Genomic DNA, 16,612 nt, shown 5'->3' with positions numbered 1-16,612 from the left:
AAATACAGACATATGATTTTTAAAATAAGATGAGATTGTTCTTTGTTCTAAAAGGACAGAGCACACATGCTCTTTCTCTTTCCACAGGCGACACTCAGAGCGAAGGACAGGGGCAGATCAGTAGCATCACACCCACCACTTGGCTTAGAGCAGACTGGTTAGTTAGACTGAGTTACTACAGCAAGATTAGCAGGAGAGTCGAACTCATAGGTAACTGTGCTAATGGTTCAATAAATCACATTGAACTTACTTCAAAGTCTGGAGTATCTTTTGGTCAAAGCTGCATCAAGTTGCAGCCTGTGTTATCCTAGAGTACATAACACATCAACTATTAAGGGCTATATAACCAAGGCGGATTTGGATCAAAGGATTAAGATTGGTCATGAATGGCAGGACAGGCTGGAAGGGTTGAATGTTCTACTCTTTTGAATATGTTTACATGGAACCATAATTGAGACGGGGCTAATGCCTCCAGAAAAGGAGGAAAATTAATAAGGGATGTTTTGGAGAGTTAATAATTAAAATGTCATCCACTTCAGTACAGGTACTGGGTATAGAGATGAAAGTGAGAATGTGCATTCAAACAGTGCATTATGTTTTTGTTCAACTACATATTGCAATAATTATAAATCTAATTGATGTCAGTGATGTACTGTAATTATGGATTTATCTTCACTGTGAATGAGTACATTGTAATGTGGAATTTAATTTTCATGCTAAAGCAGCTTTCTTCTGTTCTCATTTTTAGGCTCTTGCTCCATTTTGTGTAGATGAGGATTCTTCATCTGAGGTCATTCATTCTATTCAGTAACAATTTCTAACCTCGTTAACTTTGATTCATCTGTTTCTCCATATTACTAACCTTTTCTAAAGGGAACTATTACCACAGTATGGAAGTAGGTGCAAAATAGAATGTTAAAAACCTTTCTCTCCAATTGCATCCCTTGTGAGCTTCAGAAGGATAGAAATTGTGAATTATATCATATGATCGTTTAACACTTCTCTGCTATTTAATGATGTGGAGATGCCGGCGTTGGACTGGGGTGAGCACAGTACGAAGTCTTACAACACCAGGTTAAAGTCCAACAGGTTTGTTTCGATGTCACTAGCTTTCGGAGCGCTGCTCCTTCCTCAGGTGAATCCTCGGGTGCAAGTCACAATTAGGCTTATAATATCACTGAAGTTACTGTGAAAATCCCCTAGTCGCCATACTCCGGCGCCTGTTCGGGTACACTAAGGGAGAATTCAGAATGCCCAATTCACCTGAGGAAGGAACAGCGCTCCGAAAGCTAGTGACATCGAAACAAACCTGTTGTACTTTAACCTGGTGTTGTAAGACTTCGCACTGCTATTTAATGGCACTGTATATTCAATACATTTATTAACAGGGAGAGGGGATGCAAGTATGTTAGACAACGGTACAGTGTTGCCATTAAAATTATTTCTATCTTTTTATAGTTGAAGGCTATTCTCTTTACGATATCAAGTGGGCAGAAATTTATGACAAAGAATTAACAATGAGGTTACTTTGATTATATGTGGAGTTTTCTGCCACAACCCACTGCTAAAGCCAAGTCTATAAATAGTTTTAAAAGAAAATGTATTGCTTCATGACCAGTGTATTTTGTGTGTTTGGTTGAAAACACTATGTTATGTAGCAGGTGATGTACACACTATTGCTCTGGATACTATATGTGACTTTGAAATGGTCAGCTATTGAGTCACAAGGTACTGGTGGATAAAGAATTATCAGTACCACCTACCCATCTTATTTTAAAAATCATATGTCTATTTTATTTATTCTTTCATGGAATTTGGTGTCACTGATAAAGACAACTTTTTTGCCTATCCCTAATTGCCCTGGGACTGAATGACCTGAGAGGCCATTTCAGAGGGCAGTTAAGAGTCAACCACGTTACTGTTGATCTGGAGTCACATGTAGGCCAGACCAGGTAAGGACGGCAGGTTTCTTTCCCGAAAGGACATGAGTGAACCAGATGGGTTTTCATGGTCACCATTACTGCGACTAACTTTCAATTCCAGATTTATTCATTGGATTGAAATTCCACCAGCTGCCATGGTAGGACTTGAACCCATGTCCCAAGAGCATTAGGCTGGTCCTCCAGATGACTAGTCCAGTGACATTGCCACTATGCTCCTGTCTGCGCTAACATGTTACATCTGTCAACTTTCTGCTCAAGGTGGGACAGCTTTGACTACAGGGTGATGAGTTTATCTCTGCGATTTCCATATAATGTTGGTTTAAAAATAAAGACAGAATGTATAGCATTAAAATTGGAATGAGATGTATCATCACATCCTGGTCCAGTTATACCTCCCCTTTATCTGAAAACTGCACTTGATCTTGACTAACTGAGAGGTTGTATTGTAAAATGTTGCGTATGGAATTTTTCTAGATTTGTACATTAGGCTGTAGATTATGTTGGTGATTCGGTTCTGCAGTTGATCAGATTTTCAGTTTGCTGATGTCTCTTTGAAATCTCCCTGGTTGTGTGCAGGGAAATGATTTTCTCAGCACAACTGTCCATGCAAGTATTAATGTGTAAATTATTTAAATTGAGATTTATTTGTGAAATTCTGTATCCATTATAGATAGATAGTTCTAAAGAACAGTTTTCCATTTCATGGATCACAAGCTCACCGGTCTGATTTAAGTCTCAAACATTAAGTCTCTTTATTGCACCAGTATAATTTAGGTTTTTCTCATGCAACCCAATTGCCAAGTGAGGTTGTCAAATAATTGCAGTTTGGTGTACTAGCCAAGTCACTCCCAAGGAATGAACTGAAAATACCTAAGGAGAAAGCAGCCAGCTAGGAGAGGAGGCTCATGTTTTATTGTTCTGGGCTAGCGGGCTAGAAGACCATTTGACCCTTTGAAGTTGAACAATATATTCATAAGATTAAAATCTGTTTTAATGGTGAGTATTCTCTTTTATTACAGACGGAAAGCTCCACCTTGGAGCTAGAGTTTCAGAGGAAACGTGAAATCATGCTGGAGAGAGCAAGGCATGAAGCTGGGGTGGCATCTCACCGCTTGGAATGGCAGAAGTCTAAGCAGGTGCTATAGTCATTTGATGCCTATATGTGATTGAAAGTTTCATATAAAAACTTGAGAAAAGGTCATTGAACCCATCAGGCCCATTCATCTCGTGCCCATGTATGGATAATCCCAACACATCAAACCCATGTGTTGAAGTCCTATTCCCCATATCTCAATTCCAGAGTACTCAAGCTATGGCCTTGTGTGCGTGTCTACTGCAGGTCAAAATGATCTGTGCTTTCCTAAAGAAAAATATGTTTTTTAAAGCCAGCGTGTTTTTTGTTCCCGGTTTTGTTCTCCATCTATGCCTGACGCAGCTTAGGATGCCCATCACACTGTCCTTCTGCCACTACCACCATTGTTACTACCCATGTATGTTAATCATTTCCTCAGCTTAAATCAAATTCAGCTTGTCAGCTGACACTAAAAGACAACACGGTGGCACAGTTGTTAGCACTGCTGCCTCACAGTGCCAGGGACCCAGGTTTGATTCCGACCTCGAGTGACATTGCTAAGTTTGCACATTCTCCCTGTGTCTGTGTGGGTTTCCACCGACAGCCCAAGGATGTGCAGGTTAGACGGATTGGCCATACTAAATTGCCACTAAGTGTCCAAAGGTTGGGTGGGGTTACGGGGATAGGGTGGGGGATTGGGCCTAGGTAGCATGCTCTTTCGAGGGGTTGGTGCAGACATTTTGGGCTAAATGGCCTTCTGAACTGTTAGGGATTCTATGATTCTAAACCTTTGCCAAGAGGCTGATCCACAAAGGGACTACCCTCTCTAACTTTGCTTGAAACTTGTTAAAGTAACACTTCTGTTCTCCAGTCCTATATTTATTGCCCAGGTCAAATGACCTGCTTACTGCTGTTGTATCTGAAATGGTTATTGATTTTGTACTGTAACAAATGTCTGGGCTCTCAGCCAAGAATATAATGGGACTTGGCTGAGAGGACAGAAGTTCATTAGATTGTTGAAACAACTGAGCCCCAAAGAAAACATTGCCTTTCAAAAGGTTCCCTCATGTAGTCTATGATTCACGACACCTGAGGTGCCATGAACCACGGCTCTTTCAAAAGCTGGCCTGACTCTGTGAAAATTGTGGAAGATGAGGACATGCTTATTCCCTCAATGGAGCAGTCCAAGTCTGGAGTGAGGGAGGGTGTCCAGAACCATTCCCACCCTAAGAAAGCACTCCTGAAAATCAGAAACCCCTGGATTTGGGTCGGAAATCGGGGCCAGTTCTCCATCTTTAAAAGTCTCCCAAATCATCCTGACTCGGCGAAAATCAAACACCAAAAATATGTCAATCTCAACCTCAAATATATTCAACGATGGAGCATCCGCAACCCTCTGGAATGGAGTATTCCAAAGATTCATAGCCCTTTGAGTGAAGAAATTTCTCATCTCAGTCCAAAATGATCTGTCCCTTTATTCTGTGACTGTGTCTCCATTGCTGAGGAATCCTGTTTGTCTTGAGAGAAAAATATTTAAGGCAAATGTTTCTTTTTTCATTGTTTACTTTTTAGCTATCTGTATTTCCTTAAATTTGATTTTGTCTTTTACGTGTCCTCAATGCAAGATAATTTGGTGATTTGTTATTTTTTCGGTTGAATGTTCTAAATGTTCTGCTTTTTTAAACATGCATTGAAATCCCCCAGAATACGAATGAGAGCCTGGAGAGGAATGATTCTCAAACTGAGGTAAGTGTCATAAGGGAATGTCCGTGTCAAAGGTTAATTCCCTCCTGTTTAAAGTATGCATACGTCCTGGGGAAGCTCAGAACCAAATCTGGAGCAATAGAGCAACAGTATAAAATGACTTGGGTGAAATATTTTTTAAAATGTATTTAAGCAACCATCCTCATCACATCCTTCCGGGAAAATGGCGTTATGTATATCAGCAGCCTCTGCATTGTGACTCTAGTCTGAGTTTGTTTGATTGAGGTAGCTGTTACAGTTTGCTCATTTCCCGGGAATATTGTTTTACCTTCTACCTAAGCAATCGTCGTTTTATAAGCAGACCAAATCTCCTATGAATCAAGATCTATACCAGATTCATACCTTGTACCGTTTAGTAATAATAATCTTTATTAGTGTCACAATTAGGCTTATAATATCACTGATGTTACTGTGAAAATCCCCTAGTCGCCATACTCCGGCGCCTGTTCGGGTACACTAAGGGAGAATTCAGAATGCCCAATTCACCTAACAAGCTCGTCTTTTGGGACCTGTGGGATGAAACTCCACGCAGGCAGTGACCTAGGCCGGGAATCGAACCTGGAACCCTGGCGCTGTGAAGCAACAGTGCTAACCACTGTGCTACCATGCTGCCTGTATGTCTAGGTTTCGTTATTACTGCTCTGTTGGGGCTTCTTGCACAATGTGGGTTTCTTGCTACCTTTTTACGCTATTGGAGGATCAGTCACAAGCTCAATGTGTGGCAACCCAAGACTACTTGGGTCTGGTGCGTTTAAAAGAAACAAAAGGAGCAGGTGCTCAAGGGGCAGAATGGCCGCCTTGTGCTCCTATTTTGTGTGTTTGTATGATACAATGAGACCCTGAAGTGCAGTAACTAGACTTGTACAATATGCAAACTGTTTCAAAATAGAAAAGCCATAAATCACTGTCGCACTTTTTAATTATCTGTTGAATGAGAGATGCTGAATGAAAGTGTGTAGGGTGGTGGTGGGGGAGGAGAGTGCGGTGGGCATCCTTTTTTTTAATTAAATATTTTATTGAAAATTTTTGGTCAACCAACACAGTACATTGTGCATCCTTTACACAATATTATAACAACACAAATAACAATGACCTATTTTATAAACAAAAAATGAATAAATAATAAATAACAAAAATGAAAACTAGCCCTAATTGGCAACTGCCTTGTCACAAGTAACACTCTCCAAAAATATAATTTAACAGTCCAATATTTAATTATCTGTAGCAACGACCTATACATACTATACAGTATATATTAACAACCCTGAGAGTCCTTCTGGTTCCTCCTCCGCCCCCCTCTCTCTCTCTCTCTCTCTCTCTTCCCCCCCCCCCCCCCCCCCCCGATCCTGGGCTGCTGCTGCTGCCTTCTTTTTTCCATTCCGCCTATCTTTCTGCGAGGTATTCGACGAACGGTTGCCACCGCCTGGTGAACCCTTGAGCCGACCCCCTTAGGACGAACTTAATCCGCTCTAGCTTTATAAACCCCGCCATGTCATTTATCCAGGTCTCCACCCCCGGGGGCTTGGCTTCTTTCCACATTAGCAATATCCTGCGCCGGGCTACTAGGGACGCAAAGGCCAAAACATCGGCCTCTCTCGCCTCCTGCACTCCCGGCTCTTGTGCAACCCCAAATATAGCCAACCCCCCAGCTTGGTTCGACCCGGACTCCTACTACTTTTGAAAGCACCTTTGTCACCCCCATCCAAAACCCCTGTAGTGCCGGGCATGACCAAAACATATGGGTATGATTCGCTGGGCTTCTCGAGCACCTCGCACACCTATCCTCCACCCCAAAAAATTTACTGAGCCGTGCTCCAGTCATATGCGCCCTGTGTAATACCTTAAACTGAATCAGGCTTAGCCTGGCACACGAGGACGACGAGTTTACCCTGCTTAGGGCATCTGCCCACAGCCCCTCCTCGATCTCCTCCCCCAGCTCTTCTTCCCATTTCCCTTTTAGTTCATCTACCATAGTCTCCCCTTCGTCCCTCATTTCCCTATATATATCTGACACCTTACCATCCCCCACCCATGTCTTTGAGATCACTCTGTCCTGCACCTCTTGTGTCGGGAGCTGCGGGAATTCCCTCACCTGTTGCCTCGCAAAAGCCCTCAGTTGCATATACCTGAATGCATTCCCTTGGGGCAACCCATATTTCTCGGTCAGCGCTCCCAGACTCGCGAACTTCCCATCCACAAACAGATCTTTCAGTTGCGTTATTCCTGCTCTTTGCCACATTCCATATCCCCCATCCATTCCCCCCGGGGCAAACCTATGATTGTTTCTTATCGGGGACCCCCCCAAGGCTCCAGTCTTTCCCCTATGCCGTCTCCACTGTCCTCAAATCTTCAGTGTAGCCACCACCACCGGGCTTGTGGTGTAGTTCCTCGGTGAGAACGGCAATGGGGCTGTCACCATAGTCTGTAGGCTAGTCCCCCTACAGGACGCCCTCTCTAATCTCTTCCACGCCGCTCCCTCCTCCTCTCCCATCCACTTACTCACCATTGAAATATTAGCGGCCCAATAATACTCACTTAGGCTCGGTAGTGCCAGCCCCCCCCTATCCCTGCTACGCTGTAAGAATCCCTTCCTCACTCTCGGGGTCTTCCCGGCCCACACAAAACCCATGATGCTCTTTTCAATCCTTTTAAAAAAAGCCTTCGTGATCACCACCGGGAGGCACTGAAACACAAAGAGGAATCTCGGGAGGACCACCATCTTAACCGCCTGCACCCTCCCTGCCAGTGACAGGGATACCATATCCCATCTCTTGAAATCCTCCTCCATCTGTTCCACCAACCGCGTTAAATTTAACCTATGCAATGTGCCCCAACTCTTAGCTATCTGGATCCCCAGGTAACGAAAGTCCCTTGTTACCTTCCTCAACGGTAGGTCCTCTATTTCTCTACTCTGCTCCCCTGGATGCACCACAAACAACTCACTTTTCCCCATGTTCAATTTATACCCTGAAAAATCCCCAAACTCCCCAAGTATCCGCATTATTTCTGGCATCCCCTCCGCCGGGTCTGCCACGTATAGTAGCAAATCGTCCGCATACAAAGATACCCGGTGTTCTTCTCCTCCCCTAAGTACTCCCCTCCACTTCTTGGAACCCCTCAATGCTATCGCCAGGGGCTCAATCGCCAGTGCAAACAATAATGGGGACAGAGGGCATCCCTGCCTTGTCCCTCTATGGAGCCGAAAATATGCAGATCCCCGTCCATTCGTGACCACGCTCGCCACTGGGGCCCTATACAACAGCTGCACCCATCTAACATACCCCTCTCCAAAACCAAATCTCCTCAACACCTCCCACAAATAATCCCACTCCACTCTATCAAATGCTTTCTCGGCATCCATCGCCACTACTATCTCCGTTTCTCCCTCTGGTGGGGCCATCATCATTACCCCTAACAACCTCCGTATATTCGTGTTCAGTTGTCTCCCCTTCACAAACCCAGTTTGGTCCTCGTGGACCACCCCCGGGACACATTCCTCTATTCTCATTGCCATTACCTTGGCCAGGATCTTGGCATCTACATTTAGGAGGGAAATAGGTCTATAGGACCCGCATTGTAGCGGGTCCTTTTCCTCCTTTAAGAGAAGCGATATCGTTGCTTCAGACATAGTCGGGGGCAGTTGTCCCCTTTCCTTTGCCTCATTAAAGGTCCTCGTCAGTACCGGGGCGAGCAAGTCCACATATTTTCTATAGAATTCGACTGGGAATCCATCCGGTCCCGGGGCCTTTCCCGCCTGCATGCTCCTAATTCCTTTCACCACTTCTTCTACCTCGATCTGTGCTCCCAGTGCCACCCTTTCCTGCTCTTCCACCTTGGGAAATTCCAGCCGATCCAAGAAGCCCATCATTCTCTCCCTCCCATCCGGGGGTTGAGCTTCATATAATTTTTTATAAAATGTCTTGAACACTCCATTCACTCTCTCCGCTCCCCGGTCCATCTCTCCTTCCTCATCCCTCACTCCCCCTATTTCCCTCGCTGCTCCCCTTTTCCTCAATTGGTGTGCCAGCAACCTTCTCGCCTTCTCCCCATATTCGTACTGTACACCCTGTGCCTTCCTCCATTGTGCCTCTGCAGTGCCCGTAGTCAGCAAGTCAAATTCTACATGTAGCCTTTGCCTTTCCCTGTACAGTCCCTCCTCCGGTGCTTCCGCATATTGTCTGTCCACCCTCAAAAGTTCTTGCAGCAACCGCTCCCGTTCCTTACTCTCCTGCTTCCCTTTCTGTGCCCTTATTGATATCAGCTCCCCTCTAACCACTGCCTTCAGCGCCTCCCAGGCCACTCCCACCTGGACCTCCCCATTATCATTGAGTTCCAAGTACTTTTCAATGCACCCCCTCACCCTTAGACACACCCCTTCATCTGCCATTAGTCCCATGTCCATTCTCCAGGGTGGGCGCCCTCCTGTTTCCTCCCCTATCTCCAAGTCCACCCAGTGTGGAGCGTGATCCGAAATGGCTATAGCCGTATACTCCGTTCCCCTTACCTTCGGGATCAATGCCCTACCCAGCACAAAAAAGTCTATTCGCGAGTAGACTTTATGGACATAGGAGAAAAACGAGAACTCCTTACTCCTAGGTCTGCTAAATCTCCACGGGTCTACACCTCCCATCTGCTCCATAAAATCTTTAAGTACCTTGGCTGCTGCCGGCCTCCTTCCAGTCCTGGACTTCGACCTATCCAGCCCTGGTTCCAACACCGTATTAAAATCTCCTCCCATTATCAGCTTTCCCATCTCTAGGTCCGGAATGCGTCCTAGCATCCGCCTCATAAAATTGGCATCATCCCAGTTCGGGGCATATACGTTTACCAAAACCACCGTCTCCCCCTGTAGTTTGCCACTCACCATCACGTATCTGCCCCCGTTATCCGCCACTATAATCTTTGCCTCGAACATTACCCGCTTCCCCACTAATATAGCCACCCCCCTGTTTTTCGCATCTAGCCCCGAATGGAACACCTGCCCCACCCATCCTTTGCGTAGCCTAACCTGGTCTATCAGTTTCAGGTGCGTTTCCTGTAACATAACCACATCTGCCTTAAGTTTCTTAAGGTGTGCGAGTACCTGTGCCCTCTTTATCGGCCCGTTCAGCCCTCTCACGTTCCACGTGATCAGCCGAGTTGGGGGGCTTCCTACCCCCCCCCTTTGTCGATTAGCCATCACCTTTTTCCAGCTCCTCACCCGGTTCCCACGCAGCTGTATCTCCCCCAGGCGGTGCCCCCCCCGCCCATCCTCCCCCATACCAGCTCCCCCCTCTCCCCACATTCCCCCCGCTAGCGTAATTACTCCCCCCATGTTGCTCCCAGAAGTCAGCAAACTCTGGCTGACCTCGGCTTCCCCCCGTGACCTCGGCTCGCACCGTGCGACGCCCCCTCCTTCCTGCTTCTCTATTCCCGCCATGATTATCATAGCGCGGGAACCAAGCCCGCGCTTCTCCCTTGGCCCCGCCCCCAATGGCCAACGCCCCATCTCCTCCACCTCCCCTCCTCCCCCCATCACCACCTGTGGGAGAGAGAAAAGTTACCACATCGCAGGATTAGTACATAAAACTCCTCTTTCCCCCCTTTTTAACCCCCCTCTTTGCCCCCCACATTCGCCCCACCACTTTGTTCAAACGTTCTTTTTAATAACCCACTCATTCCAGTATTTCTTCCACAATAAAAGTCCACGCTTCATCCGCCGTCTCAAAGTAGTGGTGCCTCCCTCGATATGTGACCCACAGTCTTGCCGGTTGCAGCATTCCAAATTTTATCTTCTTTTTATGAAGCACCGCCTTGGCCCGATTAAAGCTCGCCCTCCTTCTCGCCACCTCCGCACTCCAGTCTTGATAAACGCGGATCACCGCGTTCTCCCATTTACTGCTCCGAGTTTTCTTCGCCCATCTAAGGACCATTTCTCTATCCTTAAAACGGAGGAATCTCACCACTATGGCTCTGGGAATTTCTCCTGCTCTCGGTCCTCGCGCCATCACTCGGTATGCTCCCTCCACCTCCAACGGACCCGCCGGGGCCTCCGCTCCCATTAACGAGTGCAGCATCGTGCTCACATATGCCCCGACGTCCGCTCCCTCCACACCTTCAGGAAGACCAAGAATCCTCAGGTTGTTCCTCCTTGCGTTGTTTTCCAGTGCCTCCAACCTTTCCACACATCGTTTCTGATGTGCCTCCGGCGTCTCCGTCTTCACCACCAGGCCCTGTATGTCGTCCTCATTCTCGGCTGCCTTTGCCTTCACGACCCGAAGCTCCCGCTCCTGGGTCTTTTGTTCCTCCTTTAGCCCTTCGATCGCCTGTAGTATCGGGGCCAACAGCTCTTTCTTCATTTCCTTTTTGATCTCTTCCACACAGCATTTCAAGAACTCTTGTTGTTCAGGGCCCCATGTTAAACTGCCACCTTCCGACGCCATCTTGGTTTTTGCTTGCCTTCCTTGCTGCTGTTCTAAAGGATCCACTGCAATCCGGCCACTTTCTCCTCCTTTTTCCATCCGTATCCAGGGGGGATTCCCTTCTGGTTTACCACACAGTGTTTTTAGCCGTCAAAATTGCCGTTGGGGCTCCTATCAAGAGCCCAAAAGTCCGTTTCACCGGGAGCTGCCGAAACGTGCGACTCAGCTGGTCATCGCCGCACCCGGAAGTCCGTGCGGTGGGCATCCTGAGCTACGTCAGGCATAGATAGAGAACAAAACCGGGAACAGAAATCACACTGGCTTCAAAAAACATATTTTCCTTAGGAAAGCACAGATAATTTTGACCTGCAATAGACACGCACAGAAGGCCATAGATTAATCGTTCATTATATGAGTATCAGCCTTCAACATTCACAGCTTTCTAGTGATGGTTTTCAACATCTAATGGAAGAGATTATATTATGAGATAACCTTCACTAAGAGCTGTTCACATACAACAGTATTGTAGTGGAGCCCAAACAACACAACCAATGGACTTTATTGCATGTAATGCTAAAATGCATTGAATTGTTTAATAAAGGATTTTGGACATTTTGCTTCCAGTTATTTTCAATAACTAAATTATTAAAAATCTTAACATCTAATTGCACTTCCTGTCAACCCTGTCCCTTATAAGTTCCTATGTTACATTTACTGAAAAACAGCTTTCATAAACTTGTGTAATTCCAACTATGGAGACTATGATTTCAGTGATGTGACATCGCCAGCTCCCATAATAAACTAAGATGTACAAATTTATACTAAAAATATCAAAATGACAATCGATGACTTTAAAATTGGACCTAGAATACACCGCCATGTCCTGGTTCAATTATCCTCCTAGTCTCCAACCCTGTCTGTAATGAGAAATGGACTAGTTTCTTTTTGATAAGATGGATAAAATCTCAGCTCCCATAGGAATGTCCAGCTGAGAATTGGTGCAAATGACCGTCTCCGATGTGATCAAAATTAGGAGTGTGATCTCTTGAGATTATATTGCTGAAATTTCCTTTCCTGTATTTATTTTAAATTAAGTGATTTAAAGACATAAATTACCATCGACAATGTAACATTGTTTTTTTAATGTATTTTATTCCAAACATGTGCAAAAAAACTAGTCACATTTACAACACAATTCACAACCTCACAGTCCACCGTTTGTCCAATTTTTTCCCTTTTACCCCATACTCTCCCACTCCTCCCACCCGTAGCGACGAACAGTTCCTCAAACATTGTCATGAACATCCCCCACTGTGTCTCGAAGCCCTCTGCAGATCCCCCTCAACTCAAATTTACTCTTTTCCAACCAAAGAAAGTCATACAGGTCTCAGCCAGGCTGCCACCCTCGCGGCGTATCCGACCTCCAATTTAGCAAGATCCTTTGTCGGGCAATTAGAGAGGCGAAGTCCGCAACATCGGCCCCCTTTTCCCGCCATCAGCTCAGGCATTTCCTATATCCAAAAGATTGGCACCATTGGGTCCGGCCTGACCTCCACCATCACAATTTAAAGACTGTCCAAAACACCGCTCCAGTAACACTAGTTTCTCGCAACCCCAGAACATTTGCACATGATTCGCCGTCCCCACCCACACTTCTCGCACTCTTCGGTCACCCCTTGAAGGAACCCACTTATCCTCGCCCGGGCCATATCATAGAATTTACAGTGCAGAAGGAGGCCATTCGGCCCATCGAGTCTGCACCGGCTCTTGGAAAGAGCACCCTACCCAAGGTCAACACCGCCACCCTATCCCCATAACCCAGTAACCCCATAACCCAGTAACCCCACCCAACACTAAGGGCAATTTTGGACACTAAGGGCAATTTATCATGGCCAATCCACCTAACCTGCACATCTTTGGACTGTGGGAGGAAACCGGAGCACCCGGAGGAAACCCACGCACACACGGGGAGGATGTGCAGACTCCGCACAGACAGTGACCCAAGCTGGAATCGAACCTGGGACCCTGGAGCTGTGAAGCAATTGTGCTATCCACAAGGCTACCGTGCTGCCCTCATGCACCACCTTGAACTAAATCAAGCTCAACTCACGCAGGAGGAGGTTGAATTCACCCTATGCGTCGCCTTACACCACAGTCCCCAGCCTATTTGCCCCCCCCCCAACAACTCCTCTTCCCATTTGTTCTTGATCCTCACCACTTGCGCCCCCCACTTCCCTCAGCTCCCTCAGCCATCCATATATGTGCCCAATCCTACCCCCTCCCAACTCATCCGGGAGCAGCAGTTGCTCCAATAGGGATACTCCGGAAACCTGGGAAACGTCCTCCACTCCTTTTGTGCAAAGTCCCTCGCCCACATGTATCTAAATTCATTCCTCCGTGGCAACTCAACCCTTTCCTGCTCCTTATCCAGACCCGCAAATTTTCCTTCCAAATACAAGTCCTTCACCCTCACTAGCTCCGCCTCCCACCACTTCCCATACATCCCATCCATATCTCCTGGCTTAAACCTGTGGTTCCCGCACAGTGGTGTCAGCACCAACATTCCCTCCAACTTAGTGTCTCCGCAGCTAATTCCACAACATAACCATCGACTGGCACCACTGGCGTCCCCTCCATCACCCCACTCACTTTCACATACCTTCCCCCGGGTCCCACACTTCTTTGGCCCTAACAAAATGCCACCTCCACGACTTTGAATCAAATCCCGTGTGAAATACCTGTCCCACCCATCCCTTCCTCAACTTAACCTGATCCTTCACCTGGAGATGCGTTTCCTGTAAAAAGGCCACCGCCATCAAACTCCTCAGGTGTGCAAAAACCCAAGACTTCTTCATCCGCATGTTCAATCCACGGATGTTCCACATTACAATTCTTAATAGAGGCTTACGCCTCCACTCCCCTCTACTTTCCGCCATCATCCACCCTCCAACTCTGCCTCCTCTAATACCATCCTAAATCGGGCTCATCCAAGATGGCCCCCCTTTCCGTCCATGACCAGGCTCAGTCTCCAACTCTGCCATGTTGCAATTTCTCTCCCCCCCCCATCCCCCCCTGGTTCACCAGCATTACCTGCCAGCATGGCTGCTCCCGCTCGAAGGCCCTCCCTTCACACTCCTCCACCCCCCCCCCCCACCAGTTCCTCCTTAGCCTGTCCAAACGGACCCCCTACCCACCTGAATGCCCCTCAGCCGTCAGACCCACCATACACACCGCTTACCCATAAAGAAAAAACTAGAAAACGCAAATCGCCCTCTCCAAAAGAAAAACATCACAGTCGTTGGAGGGGTGGGGTGGTGACCCCGTTACAGACTTATAACTCCCCAAAGAAACCCCACCCCCACCGTCTGGCAACACACAATATAGCCATAACATCCAACCTTTGCAGATACAGCCCCCTCCATCCTACACCACCTCTCAGTTCTCCCCCAGTTTATGGTCTCTTATAAAAGCAGTGGCCTCTTCTGGCGTTTCAAAATAGTCCTCCTGGCCTTCGGAAGTGACCCACAGTTTCGCCGGGTGCAACACCCCAAACCGTATCTTCCTTCGGTACAACACCGCCTTGGCCCTGTTGCAGAAACACCTCTTTGCCAGCTCCGCACCAATATGTTGATGTATTCGGACAGACACGACCCCCCTCCCATTCACAGCCTTGCTTCTCCCTGGCACATGTGTAGAATCTTCTCCTCAGCAAATTTGTGCAACCACCCATGGCGACTCCCCCACATTCGGCCTCTGCATTAAAGACCTGTGGGCTCTTACCACCTCTGGGGCCGTATCCAGCAACCCCTCCACCAACCCGGTCAGAATCCTTGACATATTTTGTGGCGCTCGTTCCTACCACACCCTCTGGCAGATCCACAATTTGCAGGTTCTGCCCCCTGGATCTATTCTGCTGCTCCTCCACCTTCAGCCTCAACGACTTGCATACATTCCCCAGGACCTCCGCCTCCAAGGACACGATCTGATCGCTCTGGTCGGACACCACCTTCTCCACCTCGCATATCATCGCCCCTTGTGCCTCAAGGCTTTTCTCTATACAGTCCATCGATCCAAGCAGAGGTGCTACCGCTCCCTCAAAGGCCTTTGGCCAGTCACCATGCATCTCCTTCCTTTGCAGCCAAAATTTTTCTTTTTTGGGGGGCAATTTAGCGTGGCCAATCCGCCTACACTGCACATCTTTGGGTTGTGAGGGTGAGACCCACGCCGACATGGGAAGAATGTGCAAACTCCACATGGATAGTGACCCGGGGCCGGGATCAAACCTGGGTCCTTAGTGCCGTGCGGCAGCAGCGAAATTCGGCTTTGAAGGCCATCACCTGTTCCATCTGGGGCTTTTCCACTGGCAACAACCCTTTCCCTGCTGCCATTCTCGCAATTGTTGCTGCACCACAGGTCCCCTGCAATTCCTTAGCCAGATCATTAACTGTTTTTTGCCAGGTCTTGAGGAGAACCTTTCCCTCTACACCTGCACCATTTTCCTGCCCGAGTTACCCCACTAATGGGTATAAAGTGCCCAAACCAATGCCTTCAAGCCGGAGCTGCCCTGTGTGCGACCACTCACTCCATTGTCGCCACCGGACATTGACAATGTCACATTGTTGATTATTTAATTGAACAACTGGATGCATTATTAAGAGGAAGATAAAAGTTCAAAATTAATATTAGCACATATAAAAATCAGTACCAAAGCCATAAGAAAATTGATTTTCAAAGAAAGTATTCTTGGCAGGGATGTTTCTTCACCAAAGTGTTTGAAAAGTGCAGTAATCTGTTCATTAACACAGTAATATTGATGAATCACTGAACAAATCGCACATCAAACATATGCTATTGAGGGAATTTAAGGTACCAGCTGGCATGGTGGTAACTGAGCTCAGTAATTTTTGAAAACAAATTTTAATTAAAATCCTACAGGATGAAGACAAGACTCCCACAGTGACTCCCACAATGTCTCCTGTAGCATCCCCCACAACTCCATTTGGACTGAAGCCACGATCTGGTAAGTAAACCTTTTAAGTTGGCTCATAATAAGATCATCCTTCTGCATGCAGATTGAAAGGGTTTCTCGACGAATGGCCAACTTTAATCATGACTCTCAAAAATAGACATTTGAGGTCTTGCTGGGAATTGTGGAGCGTCTCTTTTTAATGTAAAAGGCGCAAGCCTTAAGGAATTCTTTCAGTAGAAATTAGGCAAAACGAATGCAGCGCTTCGGAATGCAGGCAATGACATATTCGTGTGGAATCCATTTGTACAATATATTAACTGAGTTATTAGCTTGGTATCTGTTTGCAGTGCGCCAGCATTAAGCTCAAAGTGCTTTGGAATTATTTGAAAAAGATTTCCTAGGGGCGCTCGGGTTTATGCAGGGGCTTTTCAGAGTTGTATGTTCGAATTTTGGTCAGGTTGCC

General features: G+C 46.8%; 1 protein-coding gene across 8 annotated transcripts in view; it reads left to right on the top strand.

The window, feature by feature from the left end:
* The window catches only part of lrch1 (leucine-rich repeats and calponin homology (CH) domain containing 1), a 247,196-nt gene that overhangs the window by 184,708 nt on the left and 45,876 nt on the right, over positions 1 to 16,612 (top strand). For 6 of the 8 annotated variants that reach the window (XR_011948724.1, XR_011948722.1, XR_011948725.1 and 3 more), the window contains 4 exons: positions 749 to 790; positions 2,963 to 3,079; positions 4,720 to 4,761; positions 16,116 to 16,200. Coding sequence is in view for 3 of the 8 variants with exons in the window: in XM_072514278.1 (XP_072370379.1) it covers positions 749 to 790; positions 2,963 to 3,079; positions 4,720 to 4,761; positions 16,116 to 16,200 (286 nt within the window). In the remaining 5 variants the exon portion in view is untranslated. The remainder of the gene's footprint in view (positions 1 to 748; positions 791 to 2,962; positions 3,080 to 4,719; positions 4,762 to 16,115; positions 16,201 to 16,612) is intronic. The other 2 variants (XR_011948726.1, XR_011948723.1) reach the window with 1 other exon arrangement.

Source organism: Scyliorhinus torazame, chromosome 8 (assembly GCF_047496885.1).
Source record: "Scyliorhinus torazame isolate Kashiwa2021f chromosome 8, sScyTor2.1, whole genome shotgun sequence".
Lineage (NCBI taxonomy): Eukaryota > Metazoa > Chordata > Chondrichthyes > Carcharhiniformes > Scyliorhinidae > Scyliorhinus > Scyliorhinus torazame.
The sequence above is the reverse complement of the archived record's forward strand: the minus strand, read 5'-3'. Positions and strand labels throughout refer to the sequence as shown.